Source organism: Loxodonta africana, chromosome 3 (genome assembly GCF_030014295.1).
Source record: "Loxodonta africana isolate mLoxAfr1 chromosome 3, mLoxAfr1.hap2, whole genome shotgun sequence".
Classification (NCBI taxonomy): domain Eukaryota; kingdom Metazoa; phylum Chordata; class Mammalia; order Proboscidea; family Elephantidae; genus Loxodonta; species Loxodonta africana.
In genome coordinates, this window is record NC_087344.1 from 189,896,396 (window position 1) to 189,916,117 (window position 19,722).

At 41.5% G+C, this 19,722-nt stretch overlaps 1 protein-coding gene across 9 annotated transcripts in view; it reads left to right on the plus strand.

Moving 5' to 3' along the window:
* LOC111751961 (SLAM family member 9-like) overlaps nucleotides 1–19,722 on the plus strand; it is a 99,916-nt gene that overhangs the window by 58,552 nt on the left and 21,642 nt on the right. For 3 of the 9 annotated variants that reach the window (XR_010321554.1, XR_010321558.1, XR_010321555.1), the window contains 2 exons: nucleotides 11,346–11,391; nucleotides 14,096–14,282. Coding sequence is in view for 5 of the 9 variants with exons in the window: in XM_064282762.1 (XP_064138832.1) it covers nucleotides 11,346–11,391; nucleotides 14,096–14,229 (180 nt within the window). In the remaining 4 variants the exon portion in view is untranslated. Of the gene's footprint in view, nucleotides 1–7,752; nucleotides 7,856–11,345; nucleotides 11,392–11,782; nucleotides 11,803–12,948; nucleotides 13,019–14,095; nucleotides 17,737–19,722 lie in introns of those variants that run through there. The other 6 variants (XM_064282762.1, XM_064282763.1, XM_064282764.1 and 3 more) reach the window with 6 other exon arrangements.

Consider the following 19,722-nt stretch of genomic DNA (forward strand, 5'->3'; position numbering starts at 1 on the left):
CCTTCTGCAATTCTCTCCTTGCTCTTATGAACAGATGTAGGTATATAAACCCAAAACCAATTCCTCTGCTGTCCAGTTGATTCTGACTTATGGCAACCCCATGTGTTACAGACCCCATATGTTACAGAGAAGACCTACTCCATGGGGTTTTCTTAGCTGTAATCTTCAAGGTAGTATATTGCCAAGCCTTTCTTCCTCAGAACTGCCAATGTTTAGGTTAGCAACCCATCGCAAACCACTTGTGCCACCCAGGCTGGAAGCTGCTGTATGTTTTACAAAATTGTGATGCCATTGTATTGTTTTCTACATCTTGTTATTCTCATGCAAATAGCTTATTGCTTCGTGGAAATCCCTCCCAGTCAGCTGAACCATTTCTTTTCTTGGGCTGCATGATATTCCACGGTTGAATATGCCCCAACATATTCAGTTATTCCCACATTGATGGCATCCTCTTTGTTTCCAGGGTTTGCCCTAAAACAGGGCTGTAATAAACATGCCTTCAATCTGGGATCCCCAGGGCTTAAGCAACAGTGGGGCTGGGAGCAACCCATAGAGGTACAGGGCACCCTTCAACATCCTACTAGAGCATTTGCTTTACCCAAAGGTAAAGCATTCTTTACATTTTCAAATAAAAAGTAATACTGAAGTGGAATGTAAATTCACAAACAATTTTAAGATAAACCTGAGACTTCCGAAGAATCTTTCTTTTGTGATGATCTGCTTGTGCCTGAGCCCTGAACCTGGAGAGGGAGTGAGAGCTCGCTCTTCTTTGGCAACAGAGAAGCTCCAGAAGCCCAGACCAGAGGATCTTCCTCAGGCCCTAGGTCAGCTCCCTCCACAGGCTGGCCCAGTCCCCACTGCCCCACAAGCAGGCTTCTTCATTTCCACCCCTCTCCTCAGGCAGCTTCAGGCTATCCTGGCTTCTCTGCCAGTGCACCAGGAGCAGCCTCAACTCCCTGGCAACTGGGTCTGTTAATACACCCCAGGCTGCCCAGGCTCAGGGGTCCCAGGCTGGTTGCTAGCAAGTGGCCCTTCTGTACATTTTGTTTACTTTGGGGCAATAAAGGAAACACGCTGCATTTGCTAAGTGATGATAACAGTGTCATTTTCTCTTTTTGTTCACCAAGGACATCTGAACTTGCCCCTGCAGTGCGCTTCGCTATGTTCACTTCTAGCCCAGATGCGGACACTGGAGAGTTTCACTCGCTTGGGAAGCCTGAGTGCAGTTTCTCATCTGGGATGTGGGGAGCTCACTGCTAGATCCCCAGATCCCAAGGGGGTCCAGGGACCCAGGCATGGACCCACAGTAGTTGTTTCAGCAGCTTTAGCTGAAACATTGATAACATAGAGTTGATTAATAGCTTAGTGTTGGGAGCTGTCTTTGTTCTCCAAGGGCAAGAAGAAAGGGGACCACCCTCCCAGCTGCCCAGGCTTTCTGAAGAGGGAGCTGCTGGGTAATGGGTCTTTTAGGACATTTGATGGAAACCAGAATGACTGAGGTGAAACCCTGTGGGTGTCGTAGTGAGGGCCCATCAGACTGGATGACACTGTCTCAGCTGCCCAGTACCCAGGTCCCTTAAACAACCCTCAAAGTGATCAGGGAGCCCTATCCTGCCTCCACCCAGTTGCCTTCCTTTTCTGGGGAGTCACTTACCATGGAGGAGGCTAATGCAGCCCAGAAGCCATGAGGCCCTGCAGGTGCCCCATCCACTGAGTTGAGGCCCCATTCCAGGTGACCTGCTTAGCTGCACATGATACAAGAGAAGAGGAACATTGATGTTTAGAAAATGACTCCCACGTCTGAGGCCCAGCCTTACGATAAAGAAACAGTGACCACATTTCCTAACCACTGATTGACAGATAGCTTCAGCAGAGCGCGAGGGTGTCAGGCTAAGACAAAATCTAAACTCCTCCTCAGGGGAGTCAAGGCCCTTTGTAATTTTGACAACAGACTTCCTATGTCCTCTGGAACATTCCATGCTCCCTTGCTCTGGGTGTCTCTGCACCTGCTGTCTTCCTGTCAGGAACACTCTTCCCAAACTTGTCCTCCCAAGCAAACTGCTATTTACCTGTCAACTGCTCTCATGGTCCATATCTCTTAGGCTTCTCTGAGTTTTATGCCACTGGAGGACTCTTTTTTTCTAAGCTCGCAATTGCATATTGTTTATTACACCTTTATAGTCATTTTCTTTTTCTGTTATGGTTGTTTGAGTGTCTTCCTGCAGAGTGTAAGCCCATTGATGGTAGGAATTTAATTTTTTAATCTCTACCTCCAGGTTTTTCTGTGTGGAGACACAGTAAGCACTCAGTCCCCAGTGCCCACAAGCCAGTTGCCATTGAGTCAGATCTGACTCATGTGACCCCATATGTGTCTGAGTAGAGCTGTGTCCCATAGGACTTTCAATGACTGAGTTTTTGGAAGTAGATCATTCGTCCTTTTCTCCGAGGTGCCTCTGGCTGGAGTTCAGCCTCAAACCTTTCAGTTAGCAGCCGAGCATCTTAACCATTTTCACCACCCAGGGACTCTGCAGCACCCACAGTAAGCACTCAACAAATAATGGTAGAATCCAAGTAGAGACAACCTCACTTTAGAAAGTGCCTGGCACTCTGTTGGGCTGTGCTCCCTGTTGGACTGGCCTCACCCTGAGTGATCCCAAGCAGCTTGGTGTTCTCATGCACAGTCCCTGTCTCCCCTTAGCTGCTTCCCTGGGCTGGTAGTTCAGCCCCAGGCAGCTCTGCTCACCAATGCCAATCTACAGGCAGGCAGAGAAGTTCTGTATTCACAGTGACGCTGAGCTCAGCCGCTCCTAGTTTTGGTGGTCGTCCCTGTACCCAACTTTTTTAGTGAGTCAAATTTCCTTCCTTATTTTCTAAAAGCTTCAACTGTTGGTCAATTAAGTAAGACACTGTGGGCAAAAGAAGAAAGCTCTTTGTGGGAATTCCCCACATGCCTAATGCAAATACTGGTATTTGCCTTATGATAGGAACTAGTATTTGAGGCCCTTATAGCCTGCAGGTTTGGCCCTATTCCTACACACTCAAGGCAGGCAGCATTACTTATTAAACCCAGTTTATAGGCATGAAACTCCAGCCTTAAAGGGGCTTTGTGACCTTTAAAAAGGTCACACAACCAATCAAGGGGCAGAGTCTGGACTTTGGGCAACAAGCTCAGGAGTCATCTCCCAATATTGTAGTCACCTTTTTCATCCCACGGTGTGACCTAACACAAGTCGCTTGGGGTTCAGTTTGTCCTCCCACTTAAGACTCCTTTGTAGCATCCCAGACAAGTGAATATTCAGCATCAGCTTCATTTCCCACCCCCACCTCATAATGGGGAAATTACTTCAAAATGTGGTCTATACATCCTATGGTCAGAAATTTCTTATATGGAGTCAAACTCTGGGCACCTCATCTACTGGTCACCCACAGGGAAAATGTCCTCCCCCATTTCCTTATATGTCTTGTGAGAGGACTTCTTGTTCGGGAACCACTGGGTTATGCAAAGCATTTAGGTGAGGAAGTAGAGAGAGGGAACCAGCAATGTGGCTGGAGGGAAGGAAGAGAGGATGGGACAGTTAGACATTCCTTGCTGGCAAAACAGAAAAAAAAAAAACAAAAAAAAACACAAAACAGGGACTTAAAAAAAAAAAAAAAGACTAAGAATAATCCCAGTCTGGGGTCTCTGGGGGTGCAAATGGTTAAGTGCTCGACCACTAACCAAAAGGTTGGCAGTTCGAACTTACTTAGCATGGCCTCAGAATGCCAGCTGCTTTGGTCTTCTGGTTTTAATCTCAGTCTAATCTCAGTTTCAGCGTTCCTTCAATCCTGTGGAGTCACAACATATGCACTCAGGTACACACGGTAACCACGGAAAGTTTAATAAAAGTTTACTATACACAATGCCTGGTGCTGGTAATGTTTTGAGAAAATTAAAGGAAGGCAGACTGGATCTGTAACAGCAGAGTGTGTGTTGTGTGTGTGTGTGTGTGGTAAGATTGGAAGGGAGGGATGCCAGAAAATAGTGAAATGTAGGGTTCAGTGGGATGAAGTAAGAACAACAGATCTGAGCTCTCAAGTGACCGTGAGAACATGAGCCTCAGAAATTGTAGGGAAGGCTCTGGACCTCTAAAGCCCATGGGATGGGTGGTCATGTCTATTTTATTTGAATATAAAGGGCAGGACACCACAGCTGAGAGGTGGAACACATGAAGAATATATTCAATGACTAGCTACTACATGCCAGGAATTTATATGTGTTATTTTTATTAATTCTTAATTTCTGTTGAATTGAATTCTCAGAATAACCATACTATCCATGTATCACATGCACCTTATAGATAAGCATCTTGAATGCTCAAAGAGATTAAATAAGTCATCCAAGGTCCCAATGATAGTAAGTGGCAAAATGCTCACACACTGTGGACATTAGCCCAGCCATGAACATGCCACAGGACGGAAAGAAGGAGCTGAGACACTCCAGTCCTGACTGTGAGAGATCCCGGGGAGAGAAAGAATGGCTGTTTCCCAATGTGTGGGGAGAAAACTACAGCCCCAGGATCAGGGGCCTTGGTACCCAGGTGGTGGAAAGGTTGGGGGAGAGGCTCTGAGTTATCATCTTGCCCCTGACCACCCTGCCTTCAATGACAGAAAAGAGCCATGAGCCCAGCCCTGTAAGATTTTCAGCCCCAGAGCTAGGCTGGGGACAGGAGCCGATACAGCAGGTGCAGGCTGACTGTCAGCTGACCCTGGCTCTCCTTTCCTCCTCCTCTACACCACAAATATTTGCTGGTAAAAAATTAATACAGCATCATTTTTAAATTAAATAAAGATAGAACTAACATGTTAGAAAATAATAATAGGATAGCTTTTGGGTGGTTTCACTGGGTCATTAAGGGAGTCATATACAAATACTGAATGACTTTAGCCTTAATCAGAAAAAAATGTATAACTTGACATTTATGAGAAAATATTACAGGTAGAAAATGATGGTGTATGAGCTTCAAAAATTCTCACCTTCATGAAAACAATGAGAAAATTGGCTAGCTCTATTGAGAACGTCTTCAGTTCTCTGGAAGTTAATCAAAGGTCTGCAGCAAACTGAGGATCATTTATTCTAAGAAAAGCTGCCAAATCTCAGTAAGAGCAGAGACCTTTGCTCTAGGCCCATCTCTTGCTCTCCAGTTCCACTGCAACTTTGGAAACTAACAACAGGCACTTGTGGTGATAAGTGGGCTAAAAATGCCTCTGTGTATTGGCCCCTAGTTGTTTACTTTCTCATTGCAAGCTTAGGAGGTCTGTTAGCCCAAAAGAGCCCACTGGTGCCAAACTCAAATGTGCACACATCAAATTGTTTTAAAAATAACCCAAATAAGTTTTTCAACCACTTAGAGCCTTCCTGCTTTAGATACTCTGTAAAATTGTGCCCAATATTTTCTAGCGCTGCACAAGATAAACCGTGTAGTGAAAAGGACCCTAGGATGCTGCTGCCCTTTGAAGTTTTTGACCTAGAGACTCCCCGTCTTGTTGCAGGAGGACATCTAGAAGGGCCACATAAAAAGGCTCCCCTTTTCCTCTTCCCTGAGGTTTTCATGTCCTCATCCAAGTCTGGTGGTTCTTTGTACTGCTTGCCTCTGGAAGGCCTCCTGTTGTAGGGGACTACACTCTATATGAGGCTGTCATGTGTTGGCCCCAATATGCAGCTTGCTGTACAACATTATCCCATGGTAGTATCCTTTTCCTCAAACAGCTCTCAAAATCCATTGAGTTCACTATAGGTGAAAACCAGCATTCTAGAAGCCACCAGAGGAAGCAGATCAGGACTAGAACTCTTTCACAGGCTAATTTCCAAGAATTTGTCATTATTTGAACAGTCTGGTGGTTCCTTAAGGAGCCCTGGTGTCACAGAGGTGAAGCGCTTGACTGCTAACCACTAGATCGGCAGTTCCAACCCACAGTGGTTCTGTGAAAAAAAGATGTGGCTGTCTGCTTCCGAAAAGATTACAACCTTGAAAACCCTATGGAGCATTTCTACTCTATCATATTGGGTCACTGTGAGTTGGAATGGACTCAACAGCAACGGGTATGGTGGTACTTTAGGAGAGTCCCCCTGCAAGTCTGTCTGTGTTTGACCTGACTCAGAGCTCTTCCACTGCAAAAACCCTTTATGTGGGGGTATTTGTTGAAAGCAATTACATGCAATTGTTTAACTCTGTGGCTGACAATAGGTAGTTGATAAAAGTTGTTGCAAATAATAAACTAACCCAAAAGCATAAAAGGAAAAATTGGAGAATGAGACGGCTGTAGGTGTTTTGAAATGCTCTGGGATATTCCTGGGAATCTAAAAGGCCATGAACATGCATACGGCTGTGTGTGTGTCCAGGGCTATAAGAACCGTCAGGAAAGACCTGAAAAGGCCCTAAGTTCTCACCTCTGGCTGACTTTGAGTCTGTGCAAGAGCAGAAAGCTAAGGTAGAATTGTCAATTGCCTGGCTGAATGTTGGAGACGTGCCCTAATACACACACAGAACCCCTCAGCCGAGACTGAGAGACTTATTGGTTCCAGGCAAAGAAATGTCTGCATTTACTATTAGCTTCTGGAAGGCAATCTCTAAGCCTTTGAAATATCATTACTGATAGGAATGACTTTGTTTGCCTTGGGGCCTTGGGTCATTGGATAGTCTAACATTATGATTTAGGGTGGGGGATGGGCACACTGGATTGGATTAGGGTGGTGGCTGACTATATCAGAAAAACCAAAAATGTAATTTAGGGTAATGTCTTTGGCTCAAGCAGTATCAATCAATCTCCAGAGGGGCTTGAGACTGAGATCAGCCATGTGGACAATCAATCATACCTACATGGTAGAGCCTCAATAAAAAAATACGAACACTGAAACTTGGGTTAGCTTCCATGATTGGCAACACTGTGTGCATACTGTCGTACACTGGTACTGGAAAAATAATGCATTCCTGACTCCACAAGGAGAGGACAATTGGAAGCTCCACATTTGGTACCTTTCCTGGTCTCTGCCATACGTGTTTCTTCCTTTGGCTGGTTTTAATCTATACCCTTTTCCTGTAATAAACCATAACTGTGAGTATGACATCTATGAGTGAGCTCTGTGAGGCTTTTTTTTTTTTCAAATTATCAAACCCGAGGGTATTTTTGGGAAGCCCCTTAACATACAATTGATGTGAAAAGTGAAAGAGGTCTTGTGGACTGTGTCCTCTCTAACTTTGTAGTTGGCTAAAGTAGCAGAATGCCTCAGCTGTTATCCAGGCATCAGGAAGCCCTGTTGGCTGCAGAGCCATGCTAGATTCACATTGACAAACAAGCAAAAAATCAATGTCCAACACCTTGTCTCCCACACACATGGATATAGTGAGAATACACTGGGGCCTTTGCTTCTGACAAAATTCAAGTGACTCCATGACAGTCCCTGTCACATAAACAGCAGAAAAAGCAAAGAAGTGGCCTCTGCCCCCTTCCACCCTCTGATAATCAAGCTGAAATCGTGCCCAGGCCCCTAGCTGCAAGGGAGTCTGAAATGTAGTGTTAGCTTTCATGCTTTTGTAGTATAGAAGTGAAAGTGCCTGCTCACCATATCTACCATACTTCTTCGTTACCTTGTTAACACCTCATGGATCATTGTCTTAGGCTGGAAACAAAACCAGCAAATGGGTCACATGGTTGTAGAGGCTGGAATGTCCCAAGGCTGTGGGTCAGGCTAATGGCTTCTCCTGATTCACATAGCTGCAGGGGCTGGCAAACCCAAGATCGGCAGGTCAGAGAGCTGGGCTGTTGCTCACAGGCTGTGAAGATAGATGAATTCCAAAATCAGCAGGCAAGACCACAGGTAAGTTGCTAGCTCAAGTCCCAAGAACTAGGGGTCAGATGAACAGGAGCCAGCTGCAGAATCCAGAGGTAGCAAAAGCCATGAGCCTTGCCAGAATGTCCACTTATATTCAATGTAGGCCACATGCCCAAGGAAACTCCTTTTCAATTGTCTGGCTACTTACAGCAGATCCCATCATGGGGATGATCACAGCATCACACAACTGCCAAACCACTGAGAATCATGGCCCAGCCAAGTTGTCATACAATCTTAATTACCACAGTCATCTCCTGAAACACTCTGGCCAGTCTATTAAATGCCTTTGTTCTGCTGTCTATTTGTCTCACTTACTTGGTGTGTCTTAGTTATCTAGTGCTGATATAACAAGCATATCACTAGTGGATGACTTCAGCAATGAGAAATTTATTCTCTCACAGTCTAGGAATAGGCATCCGAATTTCAGGGTGTCAGCTCCAGGAAAAGGCTTTCTGTCTCTGTCAGCTCTGGGGGAAGGTCCTTGTCATCAATCTTCCCCTCTTTTAGGAGCTTCTCAGCGCAGGGACCCTGAGTCCAAAGGATACACTTGCATCCTGGTTTCATTCTTGGTGGTCTGAGGTTCCTCTGTCTCTCTGCTTGCTTCTCTCTTTTATACCTCAAAAGAGATTGACTAGAGATACAACCTAATCTTGACGATTGAGTCCTCCTTCATTAACACAACTGCCTCTAATCCTGTTTCATTAACATCATAGAGGTAGGATCTATAAGACATAGGCAAATTACATCAGATGACAAAATGGTGGACAATCACACAATATTGAGAAACATGGCCTGCCCAAGTTGACACACATTTTCGGGGGACGCAATTCAAACCATAACACTTGGCAAGTCATAAACATTAGATTGATCCTACTGTCCTCCACCAGTATATAACATTCAAATTGCCTGACAAAATCACCAACCTCTTGGACAATACCATTATAAATTCACAGTATCTAGACTCAATATTTAACAGCAGTCAGCAATCAGTTCATGTGCATGATAGCTATTTAATAATAACATCAATTAGTAGTAGAGAATAATTATTGAGTGCTTGCTATTGTCATGCGCCGCTCTGAGCATTCTGCATGTTTTAGCTCATTTAATCCTTATGTTTGTGATAAGTATCATTATCTTCATTTTACGGATTAGAAAACTGGACATAGAAATATTAAGTGATTTGCTCAAATCCATGAGGCTGGTAAGTATCAGAACCAGAATTCAAACCCAGGTAGCTGGGTTCCAGAGCCCGTATCTTCATCACTCTGCTAATTGCCTATCATATCCTCTTAAGTTTCATATAATACAATATATCTCATCACTCATGGAAAATGACAGGACCTTCTGTTTCTCCAGGAAAAATAAAAGTCAGAAAGGGAAATAAATCATCAAGATTCTACCGCCAAATTTTAACTGACCTGACTTTATACCTGCTCTAACTTTCTCTCCTCGCCCCACAGAAGACATTGCACTCTTATTGCCTGAGCTGTACACCTTCACCTGTGCCTTCAGTCCCTTCTTCTCCCTCTTTTTTTGGAACTTTGCTCTCTAATGTATTTTCCCTTTCTTTGGTATGTTCCACTGATCCATTTATGCCCACTCTTTTCATGCAGAATTTAAACATTCTTCATATTCTCTCTTCTTAATGTCCTCCTTAACTTCATAACTTAACTATTGTCCCATTTCTCCCTCTTCCATGTCACAGCCATACTTACACACTTGCTCCAAGACACTTGCTCCCAGCCTCCCTCCACCAGCACTCCTCAGAAGGCTTACCAGATCATCAGCAGCCTCTCCAGCTTTTCAAACTCTTGCCCATACCCTCCTCCTTGATATTGCCCTCTGCTGAATCTTCTCCTTCCCTTCTGCCATCACCCTCATACTGCTTTGCTGAGTCCTCTTCCTCTACCTCTACCCTTTCCTCAAATGCTGGTGCTTCTAAGGGTTTGTCATAGGCTCTCTCTTCTTCTCCCATTTTCTCACTGGACATTCTGTTCCTGGCTTCAATGATCATTCATATGCTTATAATACTCAAGTCTCTATCTCTACTCTAGGTCCTTCTGCTTGGCCTCAGACCCTGGCTTCCACTGTCTACTAGAAATCAACACTGGCACTGCGGATGCAACGTGTCCAGTGCTGTATTTGTTATCTTCAACTCCTACCCTGTTTCTGTGTTTCCAGTCTCTGTCACTGGTTCAATCCAAAAACCTGGGCCTTATTTTTGGCTCCTTCTTTCCCCTCACCCCCTGCTGTAGCTGATCAAGCACCTGCAATGTACTAAGCACCTCAAAGGCAGTGTTTATTCAATTGTCACAATCTTAGGAGGTAAAAGAAAAACAAGTAGTGAAACTTAGGTTGACACTAGCACGCATTCGGTAAGAAAATAGAAGCAGAGTTTCCTGAACACATCAATCTTTTTTCTCAGCTTTTTCACCCATTTTTCTGCTGCCTGGAACAGGTTTCCCATTCCTACTTCCCTTCCCAGGCCCCCAGACCAGTAGAAATGCTCCTTTTACATTCTCCAACAGATTTCTCATCACTCTATATATAATTATATGTAAACCTGTAATTTGCCAGGTTCCTGTTTTGTATCACATGGAATTAGGGGAGAAATAGAATGGATTATTCTCCCACAGGAATTGAAAACAGAAGTAATTATTCTCTATGTAACCTGGCAATAAATGTACTGTTTATTTCGTGGGAAAAGTTGGAGTAGTTTACACAGGCCTAAAAAAATATGTGTTAAAAAGTTATCTCCTTTTATACAACATATTATCTCTCCTTCCTGTTTTCACTTCCACCATCACCCCCATAAAAATAAAACAGCCTGCAAATAGCTCAATTTTTTAAAAATGGAAATAAGACTAAAGGTGTGCCTTTGGTGTCTCTTCCCTTTAATCTCCTCAGCATAACCTCCACACTCCACCTGTTGCAGTTAGATTTCCAGGCATCAGAGAGAACCTGGGCTATTTATCATGCCAACCCTTCAGCCTCTGCAAAGGAAGAAACACACACACACACACACACACACACACACAATTGGAACCACTTCGAAGGGCACTAATATGTATTTACTAAAACGGGGTGGTTTTATTAACTACTTTCCCAGCAATCTGTGTAGGAAGTGCACTCGGCATGAATGAAGAAATGATTCTCCTTTTCAGTTTAGACCAAATGGTAACAAAGATGAATCAGGGACTGGAGGTGAGTATACCAGGCTGAAATAACTGCTACAAATGCATAACTGCACTTCCTTCCAACAGTTCCCTACCCAACTGTCTAACCTATTTTGCAGAGCTTGGTTAGCTTAATCTTTATAGACCCCCTTTCAAGAACCTCAATCCAAACTTTTTACTTGGTGTTCAACCCTTCATTTTTATACAGACGTACATATATATACATATTTTTTTCTGATACATATATATATTTATTTATTTAATCCTGCAATCTTGCTAAAATCATTGTTTCCTTCTAGGAGGTTTTTTTCTACACACACACAAGTCATCTACAGATGGAGACAGGTACCAGCTCTTTCCAATCTGTACTTCTTTTATTTGTTTTTCTTACTTTATTGCACTGATGAGAACTTCCAGTGTGATGCTGAATAGGAGCAGTGGAAATGGATATCTTTGCCTTATTTCCAATGTTAGGGTCAAAGCATCCAGTTTTTCACCACTAAGTATGATTTTTACAGTAGGTTATTTTGTATATGTTCTTTATCAAATTTATCCATTTCATTGGTTACAACTCTTTATTATTTTCTTTCTTCTGCTTGATCTGGGCATATTTGGTTTTTATTTTTCTAATTGCAAACATTAAAGCATTTGGCTTCTGTCTTAGTTATCTGGTGCTGCTATAATAGAAATATCAGAAGCGGATGGCTTTAACCATGAGAAATTTATTCTCTCACAGTCTAGGAAGCTAGAAGTCTGAATTCAGGGCACCAGCTCCAGGGGAAGTCTTTCTCACTCTGTGGGCTCTGGAGAAAGGTCCTTGTCATCAATCTTTCCCCGGTCTAGGAGCTTCTCCGCTCAGTGATCCCTGGTCCAAAAGACACAGTCTGCTCCTGGCACTACTTTCTTAGTGGTATGAGATCCCCCTTTCTCTCTGCTTATTTCTCACTTTTATATATCAAAAGAGATTGATTTAAGACACACCCTAATCTTGTAGGTTGAGCCTTACCTCATTAACATAACTGCCTCTAATCCTGCCTCATTAACATCATCGAGGTAGATTTACAACACATAGGAAAATCACATCAGATGACAGAATAGTGGGCAATCACACAATACTGGGAATCATAACCTAACCAGGTTGACAAATATCTTTGGGGTACACAACTCTCCACTACAGCTGCTAACCAAAAGGTGAGCAATTCAAACCCACCAGCCATTCCATGGGAGAAAAATGTGGCAGTCTGCTTCCCTAAAGATTACAGGCTTGGAAACCCTATGGAGAAGTTCTACTCTGTCCTATAGAGCAGTTCTACTCTGTCCCATAGGGTAGAGTCGGGATGGACTCAATGGCAATGGGTGTTTTGGTTCTGGTTTCTAACTTCTTAATTTGAAAGCTTAAATTTTTAATTTGAGGCATTTTTTTTCTTTTTTAATATAATGTTTAATGCTACAAATTTTCCTGGAAACACTGTTTTAGCTTCAACCCACAGATTTTGATATGCTGTATTTCCATTTTTCGCCATGACATGACAGTTCAGGACTACAGGGTGTATTTTGATGTGAATTTGTGCTCTGTCACTAGCACCGGAAGTATATGGGTGTGTACATTTGGTACCTCCAAGGAGCAGATGTCAAGACGAGATTAAACATGCAAGAGATTTACTGGGGGACACCCACTGAAGGATTGAGAGGGAGTAGAAATGAATATGGAGACAATAAATCAGTTATGACACCCATGAGAGGAAAGTGGGAAGGAAGGAGAATTAGGCAGGTAGAATTTCAGGCAGTCATGCAGTGCTAAAAAAGTTTTAGTCAGGTCAGTGTGGATTCATTGAGCTAAAATTTGAGTGGATTTATCATGGTTGACTCACTAACCCTTCCCCTAAATATATTTCCCCACAGGGCCAAGCAAATATCATATTCATCAAAATACATTAATGAGAGAAGACCAACATCTTTGAAAAATATTATGGTGACTCTTAATATAGGCTAAGAGGATGTTCCCATTGAAATGGATTCCCTGATTTCATTTAGGATTATAGGATCCTAGAGTGGCAGGGGATAGTGAGTAGAACTAACCACCAGAAGCAGTGTGGGTGTGCTTACCACGATAGCAGGGCCAGAACTGTAGACAGAACTTTTTGACCCTCAAAAACTTTGGAAGCGGCAAAATGATCACGGGTGACTAGAATCAAAATGGATGAGGAGCCCTCTAAGATCTCACTTGATCTATATTACAGGAAAAAAGTCTAAGTCTGGTGCACAGAAGTCTGACCTGAATCTCCAAGAGATAGACATGGCCCCTCACCAGATTTTCAGAAATGAGTCAGTTCAAAATTCCAAAGTCTTATGAATGAAGGAGAAGCTAGGTACCCTTGAGGAAGTTCTAATAATATCACAAGTTCAACACTATAAAGTGTGTAACTCCACAATGGGGAAAGGGAAATATTCCAACCTTGGCGTGGAAACTGAACATGGGCTTCACACTGGCACAAATTTCTTGTACCCAGAAAACCTCTGCGGGCCTGTGGTCATGGTGGAGAAATAATGAAATTAGGAAATCAATGGATATTTGGACTAAACGCATTTCATAGTGGGCCCATAAGTCCACAGCCCCACCCTGAGTTTGCTCTGAAATTCACGAGTGCAGCTGAACCACATATACTGGAAGGATACCCATATTGTCTCCCTGACTCATGGAGGCAGGATTATCATGGGAGGAAGAGTAAAGTGGAAGCCCCTCAATTCCTATACTCTACGTAAATAATAAACCCAACCTCAAAACATGACCTAGAGGAATTAAGATTAGTGCCACCCTCTAAGTCTTAAAAGTCTTATCACATTCCTATTTAACTCATCTGTTAGGTGTCCCGCCCATTAGTCACATAGGTTTAGAGAATAGCAGTGGTTTATTGTAAGCTTAATCATACGTTACTACAATTATGCCACTGTTCCACAGGTGGCATCTTTATTAATGCAAATAAATACAAATCCTGGAACTTGTTGTGTGGTTATTGATCTACAAATTTTCTTCTTTATCCCTAAACAGAGAAGAACAGAAAGAGTTCCTTAGTCTGGAAGACACATCAGCAAACTTTCATTATCCACCTTCCATTTACATCAACTGCTATAATGTGGTCTGGAGGAACCTTGATCATTTCACCATTCCGTCTGCCATTATGATGATATACCATGTGGATTATATCAAGCAGATGCGCTCCAATGAGAAGGAAGTAGTAGGTACCCTGGATGACCTGGTACAACACAAAAGTGCCAGAAAATTAAAAATAAATACCATGAATATTATGGGGCTGATACTTCAGTAAACTTTCTAGGAGTCCAGACTATTGAGAAAAATCAGTTAAAAAAAATTGCTGCACCTTGAGTATATTATTAGTAAACGGACACCATGTTTTGTAGGCCTTTCTTTCTGGATTTTGGAAACAATATGCCACAGTTGGTACTATGTCAACTCATTTATCAAATAACCCATAAGACAACCAAATCTGAACATGTCCAGAGCAAGGGAAGACTCTCCAGTTGGTCAGGGTGCAATGCAAGCAAGCGGGTCTGCCATTTGACCCTGATGGCCTTGCAGACCCTATGGTGTTTGAAGGACTGTCTAACTGCTCTTTGAAGATTATGTCAGGCCTTGAGAGAAGAAACATAGGAGAGGCTTCTTTTATTTTATGTATTATCATTTCTTCTGTGAAAAGTAACTCTTCTCTCACGTAGCTTTAGACTAGCTACTGGACTCTACTAGAGTCTTAATACCTGATCATGGGCATCAAATCACCATGCAACCTGAGCCAACAATCCTTGACTGGGTATTTTCATTTTTTCTTTCTTTTTAAATGTCCAAACCATGAAATCAGGCATGTCCAATAGCATTTCATCATCAAGTTATGTATACAAGACCAGGCTCAAGTAGGACCTGAAGACAGGATTAAGTTACACTACCAGGTCCCTTACTATCCCCATGCATCTGACGTCACTAATATTTTTGGAACCTAGGGAAAGAGTACAAATGGAGATCCACACAATATATGTCTAAATATGTAAAAGTTATAAATTAAACTAGTAAATGTTAAATGAATTATGTTTAATTCTCCTACCTTGACAATATAACTTAATAAGACAAAATTGAAAAATACAGGTGAAGTGTAGGTGTTATGAAGGAGCCCTGGCACCACAGTGGTTAAGCACTCAGCTGCTAACCTTAAGGTCGGTGTTTCGAACCCAGCAGCCGCTGGTTTCTTTGTAAAGATTTACAGCTTTGGAAGCGGGGCAGTTCTATTCTGTTTCATAGGGTCGCTATGGGCCAGAATCAACTCGTCAGCAGTGGGTTATAGATGTTACAAAACTAAAGTAGAAAGATCTCAAAATGACTGAATTTAATTATTTTTGTACATATCTATGAATTCTATGTTTTGGCCAGCCATGTGTGGAAAACAAAGATAATTTATTAAACATTTATTCTATAAAATTTATTTTTCTTGCCCTTATTTCAGAAAATTTGCCCCTTTTATAATCAATATTTCCACATAATTGTGTTTTACTGACAATACTTTCAAGTTAAGTTTCTTAAGCAATGTATTTTTATATAGATTTTTTTGGGCTAATTTCCATATTTGAAACTTTACTCTGATGAGACAACAGCTACTGGAAATGTTAATAAAATGCTTAAAACCATACTTTGGAACTGAATTACGAATTTCAAATATCACATTCAAACATCATCATAGGATTGGATATGATAAATTATCATCATAATAAAATAATTACAAAAATGTTTCAGTATTATAGGATAAATCACTATCAATTTTACCAAGATTTTCACTATTCTTAAAGCAATGTCTAAACCAGGTTTTATCATGGAACCTTACTACCCAGAAGTCAAAAACCCAAACCTGTTGTCATAGAGTTGATTCTGATAGATAGGTTTCCAAGGTAGTTATGTTATCAGGAGGGAATAGTTCTACTCTGTCCTACGGGGTTGCTATAAGTCGGAATCAATTCAATGGCAATGGGTATGGGTATTGTAATTTTGTCAAATGTTCTGACAAAATTCTGTTTTAGCTACAATATTTGGTAATTCATATTTGTGAACATATATCGATGACTTTTTTGAGAATGAAGTAGTGATTAAAGGAAGAGAAGGAGTGATACATGGGAATTATGATTTACAGGTAACATTAGTACAAAAAAACATTACTAAGGATTCTGTATGGTTTGGTAAGGAGGAGGTCCATCGGGGGGGGGGGAAGGTGACTCCATGAGTTACTACACTGGGTGACACCAGCCTTAGTGACACCACTGATCTGGGGGCACCCTGTGAAGTTAGAATGCTATCCTATAGGTGATGATATATGCTCTGAACCAGACACTAACATTAGATGACATTCTTCCCATAATTAGAGACATATAAACAGAGAACTAATAAACTATTCACAATATATTTGCCTCCCATCACCATCACTTTTGACCTTGCTCCTTGAGTGGTTTCGTTTATGTTCAAGAGATAAGAGTACTCAAAGAGCAATATTTCCATTCAGGTTCATTGAATTGCTTATATGGAATTTGAAGGTGAGAGTTCTACCTGTCCCCTCCAGGCTCTTCAGTCAGCCAAATCTACATGCAAAAAAGGGAATTACTACGTTTTCTATGGTTCTGTTATTAAGTGGAAATAACTTACACTAAGGACATGCTAGAAAATATCTGGAGCTCTCCACATACTCAAGATAGGGCAGATGATCAAGCTTTCAAATACCGAGAAAAGGAGGCTTGAGTTGCAACATCAGGTGAAGAGCTCTGACCAGCTGTGTGTTGACTGAAGTTAACAGAAATTTGAAATGAGGAGTGAAAAAGTTATCATTACTGACTATATTAGCATTGCCGGCTGTGGCGACAAAGACTGTACTAGCTTCTACTTTCTTTGTTATGTGTATATTTATATGTATATTAACCAATTTTCCTATTCTTTCCTATACATTTCTCTTACTAGCTGATATGGGGAATGGTGGTGTTGACACCTTTATAATGTACCCATAAGTTACAGGATATCAAGATAGGATTGTAGTTGAAGTAGTGAAAGAATGAATATTGTCCACAGTGCCTGATAAGTGTTTGGGTCTCATTTTTGGGGGGGATAGTGTAAGAATATTTTCATTTGTATGAAAGAAGCAGTTGGATGTTTGTGTGTTGATTTTATTTTATATTTTGCAATTTAATGTGTAAAGAAGTGTATGTATGGATGTTGAGTTGTTTTAAAGGGTTGGATTGTGGATAATTCCCTTATAATACTTTTTTTTATTTTTCTTTGCCATTCTGAAGCTCCCCCACGTCTGTCAGTTTGTGGTACTGTGGGGGTTTGCATGTTGCTGTGAAGCTGGAAGCTATGACACTGGTATTCAAATATCAGCTGGGTCCCTCACAGTGGGCTGGTTTCAGCTGACCTTCCAGACTAAGGCAGACTAGGAAGAAGAACCCGACAATCTACTTCTGAAAAGAATTAGCCAGTGAAAACTTTATAAATAGCAGCAGAACATTGTCTGATATAGTGCCAGAAGATGAGCCCCTCATGTTGCAAGGCACTCAAAAGACGACTGGGTAAGAGCTGCTCCCTCAAAGCAGAGTTGACCTTAATGATGTGGATAGAGTCAAGATTTCGGGACCTTCATTTGCTGATGCTGCAGGACTCAGAATGAGAAGAAACAGCTGCAAACATCCATTAATAATCAGAATGTTGAATGTAGGAAGTATAAATCTAGGAAAATTGGAAATTGTCAAAAATGAAATGAAACCCATAAACATTAATAGCCTAGGCATTAGTGAGCTGAAATGGACTGGTTTTGGCCATTTTGAATGGGACAAGGATATGGTCTACTATGCCAGGAATGACAACTTGAAGAGGAATGGCATTGCATTCACTGTCAAAAAGAACATTTCAAAATTATTCTGAAGTACAAAGCTGTAGTGATAGGATAATATTCATACGCCTACAAGGAAGAAGAGTTAATATAACTATTATTCAGATTTATGCACCAACCTTTAAGGCCAAAGGTGAAGAAATTGAAGATTTTTATCAACTTCTGCTGTCTGAAATTGATCCAACATGCAGTCAGGACACACTGATAAGTACTGCTGTTTGGAATTTGAAAGCTGGAAACAAAGAAGAAGGATCAGTAGTTGGAAAATATGGCCTTGGTGACAGAAACAATGCTGAAGATTGCATGATAGAATTTTGCAAGGCCAACGATTTCTTCATTGCAAATACCTCCTTTCAACAACATAAATGGTGACTATATGTGTGGACCTTGTGAGATGGAATACACAGGAACCAAATCAAATACATCTGTGGAAGGAGATGATGGAAAAGCTCAATATTATCAATCAGAACAAGACCAGGGTCTGACTGCGGAACAGAACATCAATTGCTCATATACAAGTTCAAGCTGAAGCTGAAGAAAATTAGAACAAGTCAAAGAGAACCGAAGTCTGAACTTGAGTATATCCCACCTGAATTTAGAGACCATCTCAAGAATAGATTTGACATGTTGAACACTAATGACTGAAGACCAGACGAGTTGTTGGATGACATCAAGGACATCATACATGAAGAAAGCAAGAGGTTATTAAAAACACAGGAAATAAAGAAAAGACCAAAATGGATGCCAGGAGAAATTTTGAAAGTTACTGTTGAATGTCGAGTACCTTAAGTGAACAGAAGAAATGATGAAGTAGAAGAGCTGAACAGAAGATTTCAAAAGGTGCTAGAGTATTAAATACAAAGTGTTAAAATGACATGTGCAAAGAATTGGAGATAGAAATCCAAAAGGGAACAACATTCTTGGCATTTCTCAAGCTGAAAAAACTGAAGAAAAAAACTCAAGCCTTGGTTTGCAATACTGAAGGATTCTACAGGGAAAATATTAAACAACACAGAAAGCATCAAAAAAAGATGGAATACACAGAGTCACTATACCAAAAAGAATTGGTCGATGTCCGACCATTTTAGGAGGTAGCAAATGCGCAAGAACTGGTGGTGCTGAAGGAAGGAGTCCAAGCTGCACTGAAGGTATTGGTGAAAAACAGGGCTCCAGGAACTGATGGAATACCGATTGAGATGTTTCAACTAACAGATGCAGCACTGGAAGTGCTTACTTGTCTATGCCAAGAGATTTGGAAGACAGCTAGATGGCCAGATGACAGGAAGAGATCCGTATTAATGCCTATTCCCAAGAAAGGTGATCCAATCCAATGTGGAAATTATCAAACAATATCATTAGTATCACACGCTGGGAAAATTTTGCTGAAGATCATTCAAAAGTGGCTGCAGCAGTACATCAACAGAGAACGGCCAGAAATTCAAGCCAGATTCAGAAGAGGATGTGAAATGAGGGATATCATTGCTGATGTCAGATGGATCCTGGCTGAAAGCAGAAAATACCAGAAAGATGTTTACCTGTGTTTTATTGACCATGCAAAGGTATTCAACTGTGTGGATCATAACAAATTATGGGTAACGTTGCAAAGAATGGGAATTCCAGAACACTTAATTGTACTCATGAGAAACCTGTACATAGACCAAGAGGCAGTCATTCAAACACAATAAGGGAATACTGCGTGGCTTAAAATCAGGAAAGGTGTGTGTCAGTGTTGTATCCTTTCACCATA